This window comes from Nanorana parkeri, unplaced genomic scaffold (assembly GCF_000935625.1).
Source record: "Nanorana parkeri isolate BGI_ZX_2015 unplaced genomic scaffold, ASM93562v1 scaffold15, whole genome shotgun sequence".
NCBI lineage: Eukaryota > Metazoa > Chordata > Amphibia > Anura > Dicroglossidae > Nanorana > Nanorana parkeri.
Window position 1 is genome coordinate 1,683,114 of NW_017306283.1, and position 15,598 is coordinate 1,698,711.

The 15,598-nt window shown below is 45.4% G+C and overlaps 1 protein-coding gene across 1 annotated transcript in view; it reads left to right on the top strand.

Annotated features, from left to right (window-relative positions):
• ADCY8 (adenylate cyclase 8) overlaps window positions 1-15,598 on the top strand; it is a 242,886-nt gene that overhangs the window by 92,655 nt on the left and 134,633 nt on the right. The window contains exon 3 of the mRNA XM_018558861.1: window positions 11,614-11,763. Coding sequence (XP_018414363.1) covers window positions 11,614-11,763 — 150 coding nt within the window. The remainder of the gene's footprint in view (window positions 1-11,613; window positions 11,764-15,598) is intronic.

Below are 15,598 nucleotides of genomic sequence, written 5' to 3' on the forward strand. Positions count from 1 at the left end.
GCAAATAGGTAAAGGAAATATGTTTTCTGAAAATTCTGTCTGGGTTCCCTCACCCCTCCCTATGAACCTCAGTTGCAGCATAGACACGCTCGTCACTGCCCTGCCTCTGATCATCTCTGGTAGATGGCTCTCCTTTTCATATCTTTAAGGTACCATTGAGCTGTTTTATGCGCATTCTGAATGACACCCCAATGCAAGTTGCCAGCGGCATGTGTTGCAGTCAGGGGTGTCCCTAGACTTTTTGCCGCCTGACGTCAAGTACTGATGTTGAGACAAGAAGACCTGGTGTTCTGTAGAGTTGAGGTCAGGGCTCTGTGCAGGTCACTTGGGTTCCTCCATACCAATCTTATCAAACCATGTGTTAATGGAGCTGGCTATAAGCTCTTTACCCCAACCTCTCCATCTGTCTCCCACTATGACTGCCTGTAGGCGATCCCATAAGACTCATCTCTTCAGGGAAGCCTATCCCAGTTGCTACTGGCAGGTGCACAGCTTTTGTACACTGTTCCACATACCTCCACTAAACTAAGTAGGAAGATCAAGCCCAAGGAATCAAGTGGGTGTCTCCAAGATCAGTGCTGTGCCTGTGTGAATTTCAGCACAAGAAAGTGGTCACACGCTTAGTGTACCGCCAACAAATCAAGTCCAAAACTAAAATGTACAAAAGTATTTAAAATTGGTTTATTGGAGATGCCCTAATCGTTATATATAAGCATTCTTTATGGGAAAAAATATCTGTCTCCCATTTTGTCAGTAATTAAAACCTGACAGATGCCCTAATCCTTCCCCCACGCTATGCAAAAAACCCCCAAAACTTTGGCTTTAGTTATACTTTAGCGTATCTAAACCCAACAACAGAAAAGTAATATTGTAGCTATCACTCAACTATGTAGAGAATATCAAGCCCAGGGAATTAAGTGGGTGTTTCCGAGACCAGTGCAGTGGCCGTGGGTATTCCAGCAGAAGAGAGTGGTCACACTCCTGTACCATCAGACCCCATTCACACTGAGCGACATGGATATCAGGCGTTTTTCTGCGTGATTTCGTGCTGAGCGGCTTTGAACTACATTGCACGATATTGAGCGACAGTGCACATTTTATCGCGCTACATTGGCCACGTTTTTTGGGCGGGACTTCGTCGCTGCTACATTGGGCTGTAACCAATCAACAGCTATCTTGACAATGCAACAGTGACCCTTCTGTAGCGTGATATCGCGCTACAAAGTCGCTCAATATCGCACGATAATGCACGACACCATAGAGTCTATTGGAGCCGATTCGCGCGACATCCGCGGAAAAAAGGGTCATGTACGAGCGACAAGCTTGAGCGACGAGCTACAGGCGACATTGAGCTGTGAGAGGTGAACAGCTTCATTGAAATGCATTGGATGAGCTACATAGAGTGATATTGGGCGGAAATATGCGTAATTTCGCGCCGGAAATCACACGATAAACCGCTCAGTGTGAACCCGGACTTAGGGTAAACAATACCTGTGCTGGCTTAATTAGTAAGAGGCCTTCTCAGCAATTGAACCTTAGACAAGTTTAATCATTTACTATCCTGGTGCAGCTTTAGCAATGCATATATGACATTATTTTGAACCTGAACTTCATCTTTCATAGGATGATCAAAGATGTAAAAAACAAATAGTACTTTCAAGCTTGCCTTTAGTCCTATAAAACAACTGCACTGCAAGTAGAACGCAGAGCAACAAAAGAGTGCAATAAACGGCATCAATTATTAGAAGAAAGGGAACTCGCTCAATGGCAAAAAAAAGCATAAAGAGAAGCAAAATAACAGCAAACTGCTACAAGAGTAGCAGAACTGATGTCCAACAAAGAGCTTCGTGTTAAAACAAGTCCCTTACTTGATGTACTGCACGGCTCTCGCCGACACTAATGTGACAACAATGTCTTGCGCTGTATTCCGTGAGCCTTGGCTGTTTAGCTATATATAGATGGACATAAGGGGTAATGGGAAGACCATGCTGAATGGCTCCTGATGGGCTAACTCAATTTGTAAAGATAAAATGCTGCAATTTCTTTAAGGAGATACTTTGTCTGCTCTGTACAAGCTGCCCGTGAAGTGGCTGCACCGCACACACAAGGAAAGTATAGCAACCGATATAGATTTATAGATACAGTCATATGACTTAAAGGGGAGGTATTATACTATGATTAAGCAAAACGCTATACATGCAAGAAAAGGCTCAAGGATGTAAAACATTTGCAGAAAACCTCCCTCATATGTTAAACCCGGGGCTTTAATATTGATCAGACAAACATTTTCTTGGGCCTCTGTCCAGTACGTCACCCACCCAAGAGATGTGATCCTGTGTGAGACGTGACCCCGCATTAGATGTCATGCTACGAGGCGTATGGCAGGGGCAGAGCAACACTATGCAATGCCATTCGCATAGTAAACAGAACGGTGCTGCGTAGGTATCTTTTGCAGGCTCAAGGGGCAGCTGCTTTGGGCCCCTTTTGCCCCGCGTTAAAGATGGCCCTGTGTGTGATGTAGATGGGGAAAAAAGGGGGGGGGGGGTGTTGTAGTCCAAATCAGGAGCGAGCAGCCTAGCATGAGAATGCTGCTCCTTCATAGATACAGGTGAAGGCAACCTAGGACAGAAAAGGGTCTATGTATAAAAACCTCACTGTGAATGTAGCATTTGGTGTGTGAATGTATCACTTTTTGCATGAGAGTCGCAAATAATACCCGTAATGTTTTTTAATATGTGCACAAAACGTATTCTGATATTTAAGTTGCCGTTCGCTGGAACAATGTAACATTCCTTAACATCCCGCAAGCAAAATAGCCTAAGAACATTCGACCAGAAATGTAAATAGCCTAAAACAATAGGTTTAGATAGAACATTCGATAATTCTAACATATTAAAACATTACAGGTATTATTCACAACTTTTGCGTGAGTGACATACATTTGCACAACAAATTGTTTGTAGGTCAACCCCAAAGTGTGTCACTGGCAGGATCACAAGGTGAAAATAAAAGGGAAAGATGCCTAAAAAAAAAAGATTTTCCAAAAAAATGTCAGTTATTTTCAGCAGAGTCCAATGAGATTTCATAACTAGAGTCACATGGCTAAACATAAAGATCCTTATCCTTGTGAATGGAGCCTACAGTATTTTTTTGTGACTCAAATCAAATTTTTAAATAAAAAGGTGTTTGTAAGTTGTTTGCAGTCACGTGACGACATAGCCTCAGCCATGCCCCCTCTTCACCGTAGAGGGGGTTGCGTGTCTGTTTAGGGTCATGGCTATATATTACGTCACACGCAGCAGGGAAGTATGATCCTGTTCTGCATGTGCGGCATTCCAGAACAGCTGCAATTTTGACAGTGGGGCTCTTGCTGGGACCTGCTGTCAACCAACACAGTGAGCCGGAAAGGAGGGGGTGGTGGTATTGGATTGAGCATGGCGACTAAACTGACCACAGGAGATACAGGCAAGCAATGCATCGACGCAGTGCCATTTATCTCCAAAGAGGAGACACAAAGACACAAACTGATCATGACAAAACGGCTCTGCTTCCCTTCTCGATGTGGTCAGAATGGAAAAGGGAAGTCTGGGAACTCCTTCTTGTCTAAATGGCACAACAGGAAGTGCACGGTGGAGTCGTTCTTTATGGGTGTACACTGTTTAGTCCGCTTGTCATACAGAATTGAGGCCCTTCATTTATTTCCCATAAGGGACTATCTGTATGGAGCTAATATCTTCTACCTGTTGGGTAGAATGGGTAGAAGATACAACATTGGCTTTGGTTGGGAGTCCTGCAGTTGCTATATCTATCTATCTATCTATCTATCTATCTATCTATCTATCTATCTATCTATCTATCTATCTATCTATCTATCTATCTATCGGCTGTATATCTATTTCTCTGCATTGTTTGGCTGTATATCAATTTCTCTGCATTGTTCTCTCTTACCATTGCACAAACAACTCTACATACAATGATGGAATGAGAAGGGGTTTCACACTTATCACAAAAGACTTAATTAAAAGTCCTCATATTCTCTCTGCGGTATGGCTTGCTGTTTCTCTATGTCCCGGAACAAGCAGAAAAGGGACATGAATAATTAACAATGCCTGTGATAATTTATATTATGAAGTTGTGGCAATTAGAGAACAGCCATGCTGGGAAAATTGTGACTCTTACAAGGAACAAGTAGCAAATATAATTACAATAATTCAAAATATATTTGCAGAAGAAACTGGAGGAAGTTGTCATAGGTTCCAACACAAAATATTTCATGCCGCAATGGGAAAAGCAAAGAGAGGATTAACTCAGACACTGCCTGGGAAAAAGCTGTTCTGCTGTTTGTTATAACAGTGTGGATCTTCCTGTGATTTAAAAAAAATGCATAGTCCATACTGTTACAACGTGTTTGCAGGGAGCCGGCCTTGCAAGTTTATGGAGGACTTTGCAACGGTCGCCAGATTTGCGACACAGGACGCAGTTAGATCCTGTTGCATATCAAACCGCTCCTCTAAAATCTATGGACCACCTAATGCTGGTTGCGAACATCGGAGGATGACCATTCTTGTATGCAAAATCTGTCCAGCAAATGAGTGTGCATAAAAATGATTGTTACGCAAAAATACAAATGGGCATTGTGTGAATTTGCATGTCCGTGACTCTGTATGGATGGAGGAATGTTGCGGGCCCTGGCTGCCTCGCTGGGAGCCACAGTCAATCAACACAACACGGCTGAGCGGGAAAGGTGGGGGATGGTATTGGATTGAGCGTGGCAACTAAGCTGACCACATGAGATACAGGCACGCCATGCATCGGCACAGTGCCGTTTATCTCCAAAGAGGAAACAAAAAGACACAAACTGATCATGACAACACGGCTCTGTTTCACTTCTCGATGTGGTCAGAATGGAAAAGGGAAGTCTGGGAACTCCTTCTTGTCTAAATGGGACAACAGGAAGTGAACGGTGGAGTTGTTCTTTTTGGGTGTACACTTGCCATACAGCATTGAGGCCCTTCGTTTATTTCCCATAAGGGACTATCTGCATGGAGCTTATGGGAAATGACCAATGGGTAGAGGATACAAGTTTGGGTTTGGTTGGGTGTCATGCATGTGCTATATCTATCTGTCTGTCTGTCTGTCTGTCTGTCTGTCTGTCTGTCTGTCTGTCTGTCTGTCTATCTATCTATCTATCTATCTATCTATCTATCTATTGCTCCAATCATTCTCATCCTATCTATCTACTCATCATCTATCTAGAATATACAAGGTTGGGTTTGGTTGGTTGTCCTGCAGGTGCTTTCTTTCTTCATTCTTTCTTTCTTTTTTCCTTTCCTTTCTCTCTTTCTTTCCCTCATTGCTTGGCTGTATATTTATGTCTCTTTATTGTTCTTTATTGCCATTGTACAAACAACTCTACAGTGATGGGATGAAAATGGCAGATTATCTCTCTCTCTCTCTCTCTCTCTCTCTCTATCTCGCATTATTTGGCTGTATATCTATCGCTCTGCTCTGCATTGTTCTCTCTCAATGAAGAATGGCACTGGCTAAAGAGAACTACAAATCTCAGCAATACATTATTTAGCAATGCAGAAAAATACTATCAGTTATAGGGGACTACAAATTCCAGCAATACATTGTACAGCAAAGCATACAAATTGTATATGAATTTGTTACATACCCTGTGCTTTCGCTTTGCTCAGCGGTTTGGCCTGATGTCTGGGGCAGAGGGTCTCTGGAGGGGTGTTGGAGGGTCTCAGGAGGGAGGCGGAGGGTCTCAGGAGGGGTGTGGAGGTCTCAGAAGGGGTGTGGAGGGTCTCAGGAGGGGTGCAGAGGGTCTCAGGAGGGGTGCGGAGGTCTCAGGAGGGGTGTGGAGGGTATCAGGAGGGGTGCAGAGGGTTTCAGAAGGGGAGATGTGGGGAGGGTATCAGGAAGGAGAGATGTGCGGGCCAACTAAAGAACTGTTAACAGGTCTTCCTAAGAAGGCGGCCGCAAGGTCCCCAGCAAGTGCGGGACCTCAGGTAGCTGCTTCAATTAGAAAATTTAAAGCGCCAGCATAATTTTTTGGTATTGGGGTCATTTTCACAAGTACGAGTACTCATTAATATGCCCAGTATCGGCACCAGTACTGATACTGGTATCAATATTGGTGCATTTCTAATATATACAGTGTATATATGTATATACACTATATTGCCAAAAGTATTGGGACCCTGGCCTTTATACGCACATGAACTTTAATGGTATCCCAGACTTAGTCCACAAGGTTCAGTATTGAGTTGGCTGACCCTTTGCCGCTATAACAGCTTGAAGTCTTCTGGGAAGGAGTCCACAAGGTTTAGGAGTGTGTCTATGGGAATGTTGGACCATTTGTGAGGTCAGGTACTGATGTTGGGGGAGAAGGCCGGGCTCGCAGTCTCCGCTCCAATTCATCCCAAAGGTGTTCTATCGGGTTGAGGTCAGGACTCTGTGCAGGCCAGTCAAGTTCCTCCACCCCAAAGTCGCTCATACATGTCTTTATGGTCCTTGCTTTGTGCACTGGTGCGCAGTCATGTTGGAACAGGAAGGGGCCATCCCCAAACTGTTCCCACAAAGTTGGGAACATGAAATTGTCCAAAATGTCTTGGTATGCTGATGCCTTAAGAGTTCCCTTCACTGGAACAAAGGGTCCAAGCCCAACCCCTGAAAAACAACCCCACACCATAATCCCCCCTCCACCAAACTACACTTGGCACAATGCAGTCAGGCAAGTACAGTTCTCCTGGCAACCGCCAAACCCAGACACATCTATCGGATTGCCGTAGGGAAGGACTACAAAATACTTCCCCCTCTCCTCTTCTCCAAAACAGGGTTCTGTAGTCCTCAAAGATAGCTGGGAACAATATATCTGATAAAAGATTTCTGAAAGGTATTATTTTGCACTTGTTGAGCAAATCTAACAAAACAGGGACCAAATAAGAGATGTTCTTTGTTGGGGTGTATGTATCCTTTAAGCCAGTGACCAATAAGATAACAAACAATAAATGTGTACCTGCATGTAATTAACAAACTAGCGTCTTCCTTTCATTTAGCTGAAGCCTTATTTCTGAGATGGCATCTGGTTTTTTTTTTGGATGCCCTTCCACCCCTTTTACTGGCCGATATAAAAGATATAAATTAGTGCAACTCTGTATCCATTATTACATCATTAAATATATCTGAATTTAACCTTGTATTAGCCTTTTGTCGTCCCTGGTACACCAGAGCTCAGACTGGTGGAGGGAGAAGCAGCTCAAGGTGCCAATCAGTTGTGCTGCATGGGCTAACAAGGAGCATGCCGATAGGAGGAGGGAGCAGAGTGATGAGCTCATCAGTCTGCTGCTTCTCCTTAACTGCCCAGTCACAAGCCGGGGGAGGGGCAAGACCTGAAGGTGTTACTTAAAGTAGTATTAAGTTCTGGGCATTTTTTACCTTAATGCATGCTCTGCATCAGAACCTTTTTTTCCCCTAGTCCCCCCACACTTACCTGTCAGCGACACTCGTCCCCGCCGCAGGCCCCGAAGCGATCCTCCGTTCCCCGTACTTCCTGGTTGCAGGGGGAGGATACTAATAGCAGAGGAGCCATAGGCTCCATCTCCCATCAATCAAAGAGAGAAGGGGCGTGGCCTGCCACAGGGCTGTGTGTGTCTATGGACGCACACAGCCACTGCAGGCACGAGCTCGCACGGGTGCCTCCATTAGCCGATGGAGGCACCCGTACTGGGGGCAGGGGCAAAGAACGCTGCGGGGACCCACTCGAAAACGAGGAATTTAAAGATTTTAAAGAAAAACGACAACAGCCTCAGGCAAAGGAGGGCATCCTATGCCCATAGCAAATATTTAAGAAAAGGAAGGTTTAATATCGCTTTAACTGCAGCAGAGAAAAATCAGGTCTCCTGCCCTGCCAAACAAGGCTGTGCTGTGTGGCAGAGCTGTGTCATTTTTCAGACTGGATAAATAAGAATATAAATCCTTTAGGGGGTAAGACAACTCCCATATTGGTATTTAAATTGTGTATTTAGCCGCTGGCCTGGAGTTCAGCTTTAAGACAGTGATCAGGAAGATCAGAAGCATTGGACGTGTACCTGCATGTCATTTACAGACTGAAGCCAACCCTTCCTTTCTTATCAACCGATGAACTCACCTTGCGTCGTCCTTTAATTTCTGCTTTGCTGATATTAAGATCAGTGTGTGACTTCCCCTTTACATGAAATTCCGCGCATTATTATGATAATTAGATTTCCCGCTAGGAATGGTCAAATTAAAGACTAAGGCACATATGTCGCTGCTGAAACTTCCACGGCTTTTGTCATTCATTGCTTTCCATTGTCATGCTAATACTTTGCATATATAGAGTATGTTAAAGCTGAACTTGGATATAAAAGACGTGAGTTGGTGCAGCTCTGCAATCCATAAGACATCATTAAACGTGTTTTTGAGAAACAAGTAGTGTAAGCAGGGCTGGATTTGCTCTCTCTGCTGCCCCAAGGCCAGGTTCCTCAATGCGCCCCCCTTCCCCGCCAAACCTGCAGCAAAACAAGCGGCGGCTTCCCGCGGCATATTTAGCTCTGCTTGCTTTGAGCAGGGCTAAATGTAGAAAACAACTACCTGCCCTGTGCCTGGAACTGCATGTCCCGGGCATCGGAGGATAGGAATTCCACACCGCTGCTGCCCCTTTACTCCCTGCTGCCCCTCTACTTCCTGCTGCCCCAATGCCGGGCCTTGGTTGGCCTCGTGGGTAATCCGGCCCTGAGTGTAAGTACATTTGACCTGGCATCAGCGTCTTGCAGCCCATGTACACCAAGGCTGGAGTGTGAGAGGTGTTTTCATTTGAATGGTACCCCAAAGGCACCTCCCACCCACAGTTCGATCGCCCGCACCGGAACATGGACTACTGCGACTTGGGTCGCGACTTAATGACCAATTTCAAACGTGGATCCTGAGGTTCCACAGGTTGAGAACCGCTGGTCTAAATGAACCCAATATGTGTGTCAAATTGTGAGCGCTGTATAAAAGCATGTTGAGTGGAGGAGAGCAGAGTGACAGAAGAATGACCTCATCACTGCACTGCATTCTTCTTTCACTGTCCATTCACAGACTGAGGGTGTGTTGAGGACAACCTGGGCTCAAGGAAATTGGGTTGCATGATGCTGGCCATCACACTGAGGACATCTAGCGACAGGAGAAAAGTACTGCAGGGAAAGTCTCTGCCTTGAAGCTCACTATTGCCTCAAACACAGGTTTTATTTTATCTTTTAGTGGGTGTTAATGCACCATTACATGTGTGATGGTGCATGTTTTATGCAAATCTATGTGCGTTTTTATGCATTCTCTGCCCTATTGTTGGGTTCTGTCAGCCATGACATGAATTGTTGACTAGCTGAGGTTGCTATGGGAGGGTCTGGATACCATCAGCTGGAAATGCACTAAATCTCATTTTTTCATACAACTCCATGCCCTTCCATTGCCATCAATAGCTCCTACAAAAGTAAAAAATGGATCTGCACTTGTTTGACCAACACATGTCAACACACTGTCCAAATGTAAGCTAGAACCATTAAAAATAATAGCAAAGCTATGAACATGCGTTGGCACACGTTGAATTGTAAAGGGGTGGACCACTGCCTATGTCACTAGATCTACTTATGGCTTTTTAGCCTCCATTCACACTTTAGCCTGAGCATGATTTTGAAGCATTTACGCTTGTTTGTGAATATGAACTGACATGGTTGTCACTGAAGGTAACCTCTGCTTGGGCAGTTTTATCATATACACAGTCAGAATTTCCAGTCTGAAAGTCCAGTTGATGGATTGTCCACGGTGACCACTTTTAAGGAAGGTAACTCCATCACAGAAGGAACTATGGAATATGGATAGAGTTTGCTTTGGTAGTTCAAAAAATGCCGGACTCAGAATGTGTATTGCCTCAAACCGTTCTCCCGATTGTTTTACCACCTAAATATTTATGGCGTTAGGAGCCTTTTGAGGGTTCCGGCTGATAGAGGTTTACGTCCTGCTTTGCTTCTAGCTTGGGCTGTTTCAGTGGGATTTTATGATGCCTCTTCTCTTATGCTGGCTGTGTTTTCTTAAACGTACATGTGTACTGCAAGTAGTGAACCATATATGAAACCAGAGCCTAATACAACATTTCTCCACCTTTTATTAGTCATGGCACCCTTTAAAAGTATGCAGAATCTTGAGACACGCCAGTCTAAAATGTAGGGGTTTTAAGGGGAGACTCCACTCAAAAACACAAAAAAGTGGGGTTCTTCCCTTCACATTAAAGCCCTGCCTTCAAATCACTAGCCACACTTTTACATCAGGATCCCCCCTTTTACATTAGAGCCCCCTTTACATCAGAAGCTGAGTCCCCTCCTTTCGCTTCAGAATACCCCCTTTACATCAGAGTCCTCCTCTTTCACATTATAGTATCCCCTTCACATCAGTGTCCTCCTCTTTCACATCAGAGTGCCTCCTTCACATCAGTATCTTCCTCTTTCACATTAGAGTTCCAACTTTCACATCAGTGTCCCCCCTCTTTCACATAAGAGTCCCCCATTCACATCACAAGCCCCCTGCACATCAGGAGCCCCCCTTTCATATGAGAGCCCGCTACTTACACATCAGGAGTCCCCCTTCACATCAGTGTCCTCTTTCACATTAGGGGACCCCCTTCACATCAGTGTCCCCCTCTTTCACATTAGAGTTCTTCCTTTCACATCGGAGTCCCCTCTTCACATCAGAGTCCCTCCATTCACATCAGAGTCTCTCCATTCAGAACATCAGAGTCCCAACTTTCATATCAGATTCTCCCCTTCACATCAACGTCCACCTCTTTCACATCAGAGTCCCCCCTTCAGATCAATGTCCCTCTCTTTCACATTAGAGTCTCCCATTCACATCACAATCCCCCTTCACATCAGGAGCCCTCTTCACATCAGAAGCCCCTCTTCACATCAGAGTTCCCTATTTATATCATAGCCCCCTTTCATATACAGAGCCATATCCAGAGCCTTTTTTTCCATCAGAGCTCCCCCTTCACATCCGGAGCCCCCTTCACATCAGAGTTCTACCACCACAACATTTTTAGGCACCGTTGAAGAAGCCAGAAGGCACCCTGGTTGAGAAAGGCTGACCTAATGCACATCCAGAGGGAAGTTCAAAGGCAAGCCACCATCATGACAAAAGGCTCTTGGTGCAACATTGTTTCTGTAATCTTTGAGTTGACTCTGAGCAAGCATGTGGCCAGTGAAGGCAGAACTCCCCACCTGTGCACTTGTTCTAGTTCAATGACTGAGGAAATACTGAAGCCACTGGAGCATTAGAGACGGGTAACAGGCATTATCAGTAGGAGGTCAGCGTTGACAGGCAATGTATTCCTTCTAATACAGGTTTCCTCTAAGGAAGATAGAAGTCCTGTAGGCGAGATGTTCTACACAATGTATTACAATCGTACATCTGAATCCTCTTCATTTTGCGAGCTGTATGTTTTCATTGTATGACATTTTTCCCATTATCTCTGCACAGGAAAATATTTATTTGCATGATGTTTTTGGAGGCGACGTGACCTGATATTCTCCAACTCCTTTTCTTTTGCAGATTGTGGCACAAGCTGTGTTGTTTATGTGTATGAACACGGCCGGAATCTTCATTAGCTACCTGTCAGATCGGGCTCAGCGACAAGCCTTTCTCGAGACCAGAAGATGCGTCGAAGCCAGGCTGAGACTTGAGACTGAGAACCAGAGACAGGTAGGAGACTCCCCAACTCCCAAAATGTTCTTCATCCCAGTGCTTTTGAACTGAAAAGCTGAAATACTTAGATGTGAGCTGTACTAAAAAAAACTTGGAATTCTGTCGGTGACTTCACGCTTCTACATTATGGTTAAGCCATACAGTTTGGTCACCGACCTGCCCCACTAGGCTACATATTGGACAGTAAAAGAAATAAAACCACACAAATAAGGTCATTGTTTTTAGGGAAGAGTGGTCACAATTTTGCAGAATTGATTCCTCCTTTAGGGAAATTTCACTTCAGGTTGATGCATTTTTTCAGAATTTGAGGAAAAACCTTAATTTTGCCCATCCCTTCAGGCATTAGCTTTTTTGGCAGGGGTGTCCTTAACATAAGCATTACATGAGGGGGAGTGCTGGTGGGCTTGTTTCAGAAAAAGGGGGTTAGGGTTTGCTGGGCATTGATGGGGTGCTAGTGGTGCACACTAACGATGCTGTGGCTGGCATTCTGGCGGTGCACCACCCAGCTCTGGCCAGCATCCTGTTCAGCTCAATGACATCACTGGTTGCCAAGAGCTGGGTGGGACGCTGGCCCAAGCATGACAGGTTGCTAAAAGCTGGGCGCGGAGATGTGTAGGGCCCTTATACATCTCCTCGCCTTGCTCTTAGCAACCTGGGATGCTCTGGCTCCTGGTGACCTAAAGAGATGCCCTCTGAGGCAATAGTCTTAGGCTGCCTCAGACTACCTGATTTTTGGTCAAAATATTTTTCAATGTCAATGGCAGACAAAAAAAAGTTTCAAAAAGTTTAAAATTGGTGACAGGTTCTCTTTATAGTACAACACCACTTTGCACTGTTGCTTCAAAACTTTCCACAATTGACACTTTTAGTTGTTCGGTTGATACAGATATGGAAAATAAGCAGTTTTTTGGAGTTTATTCCTTACATGTAGCCTTACCCTAAAAACACTCCCTTAAAAAGACAAGAGTGGGCTCCCAAGCCTGAAGTAATGTCTTTTCTTTTTGTTTGCTACTCATATTAAATACAAATCTTGACAGCTCATGAGAGCTACCATGCCAACAAGAGAGCGTTGTGTGCCCCCAGTAAGCCCCTTCCAAATCACAGGTGTTTCTATGGAGACGGGTCTCCTGGGATTGCCATGGTGATGGCATTTATAGAACACACGAAGGAGCCAAAAAAAGCCTGGATGTGCGGAGAGTGTCCGTTTCAGTCACAGTTTCCAAGAGGTAACCGTGCCGTGCGGCTTGTGACGTCAGGAACCAACGTGAAGTTTCCCACGTAGTTATCTTCAAACTCCCTCTTCAACACCACGGAGGGAGTAAAAGTGAAGGCCCTTAGCGAACCTGCCAAGACTAAACTGCCTAAACTTAGTAGCATCCGGACTACCAAGGATTTGAGGAAACTTCTCTGTGTCTGGACTACTAGGAAGAGGAGAAAACATCTCTGCGTCCTGACTTCCAAGGACTTGAGGACAGCTCTCTGTCTGGAATACCAGGCACCAGGAAAGTCCTCTGTGTCCAGACTGCCGGGGACATTAGGAAAGTCCTCTGTGTCCAGACTGCCGGGGACATGAGGAAATTTGAGGAAACCTCTTTGTTGCTGGACTGTCAAGGACATGAGGAAACTTCTCAGTGTCTTAACTAACAAGAACAAGAGGAAACTCCTCTGTGTCCGGGCTGCCAGCACATGAGGAAAGTCCTCTTTGTCCAGATTGCCAGGGACTTGTGTGAACACCTCTGTTTCTGGTCTGCCTGGGGAATGAGTAAACTCTTCTAGGTCCATATTGCCAGGGGCATGAGGGAACTCTTCTAGGTCTATATTGTCAGAGGCATGAGGAAGCTCTTCTAGGTCCATATTGCCAGGGGCATGAGGAAACTCCCCTAGGTCCATATTGCCAGGGGCATGAGGGAACTCTTCTAGGTCTATATTGTCAGAGGCATGAGGAAGCTCTTCTAGGTCCATATTGCCAGGGGCATGAGGAAACTCCCCTAGGTCCATATTGCCAGGGGCATGGGGAAACTCTTCTAGGTCCATATTGCCAGGGGCATGAGGAAACTCCCCTAGGTCCATATTGCCAGGGGCATGAGGGAACTCTTCTAGGTCTATATTGTCAGAGGCATGAGGAAGCTCTTCTAGGTCCATATTGCCAGGGGCATGAGGAAACTCCCCTAGGTCCATATTGCCAGGGGCATGGGGAAACTCTTCTAGGTTCATATTGCCAGTTGCATGAGGAAGCTCTTCTATGTCCATTTTGCCAGGGGAATCAGGAAGCTCTTCTAGGTCCATATTTCCAGGGGCATGAGGAAACTCTGTTTCTAGACTGCCAGTACATGAGGAAACTCCTGTGTCCGGATTGCAAAGGACATGGGTGAACACTCCACTTTGGGACAGGACTTAACTCTTCTTTGTCTGGACTACCAGGGCTTTGCCTAATCTCCTCTGGGTCCCAGTGGACCTCCAGGAACATGCTTGAAGACCTCTGATCTCCATGGGACAGCCAGGGACATGCATCGACTCCTCTATATCCCCACTGCCCAAAAGATGCTTAGGCACTCGAAGTGGAGGATCCTTGTTACTAAAAAATTATAGCCAATAATGTTTATTTAGTTTTGGATAGAGTAGGGAAGGATTAGACCCTCTGTCAAGTTTTTATTGTTCAGGAAGTAGAGGAAAGATCTGGGGCGCTGGATCTCTTGGAGCAGAAGGTGATCTAATTCAGGTCTTAAACACTATAGCAACCTGGGAATGATTCCGGCAGCTCTCCCAGGGGTGGTTGCTGAAGGTCGGCCCTTAGCTTGACTAGGGACTGAGCGTGCAAAAAGGAAAGTGCCACAAGTGGAACTAATAAAGTCCACATTTTATTTTAAAGCTTAGCCGGCATCTGGAGCTATCATACTTACTATCCTTCAGGACCCCTCCAGTTCTAGGGGTCTCCTGGGCTGTGATGTATGGCAGAGCTGTGTGAATCTCAGGACTGTGTTAAAGTAAACACAGTTCCTCAGATCCCTCAGCAGGTACAACAGCTTTGGTATATGCATGTTATCTGTGTATATAGCCGTTTGCCTGGATTTCAGCTTCAACAATGCTCAGCCTGGCGTTGTTCTGCACATTTTTGGGTGAATGCAGGATGCTGCTCCAGGCGACCATTATGGAATGGTTAATGCAGGGTAATGAATCACATGGATATGGATAATGGCACAGCATGGCGGTATAATAATCCCCCTGCTGTAGTGGTGAGCTGAAATGAAATCAGGGATTTTTTTATTCTTATCGCCGAAGCCTATTTTCCTGCCATCACCTTCCTTCCCGGTGACATTATTCCCAGTGCAGAAAATAAATGGGCTCCTTCTCGCTGTAGTCATTTACTCTGAGAGCGTCAGGGGTCGCGCATTTCCCCAGGCAATCTAACAATGATTATTCTCGTTGAAGTTGTTGAGCGACTGAAGATGAAGGAATGTGTAAAGTCTTGTGTATAAACAGGAAGATGACTACGAGGTAACGTGGGAGGCTGATCAGCGGGGACTCACTCCGCTCACGTATGAAAACTTTGCATGTAGGCGCAGTCTATGCCTGCTCTGGTCCCCATCTTTGTTCACGTGACTACCTAGGTCACTGAGCATTTTCATTCCCCTGAAATTTTGGCTGTAATCGGGTGCTTTTTGGTACATGGTTACCATTTCGGCAAATGTGGTGTCAATGAGAAAGTCAAATTTAAAAATTTAACCACATGAGTATCAACAGGGCCGCCCTATAATGAGGCAGCCTCAGGTGGCATCTCATTGGGGGGTGGCAGGTGTGTGTGTGTGTGGGGGGGGGGGGGGGGCGGCACCCG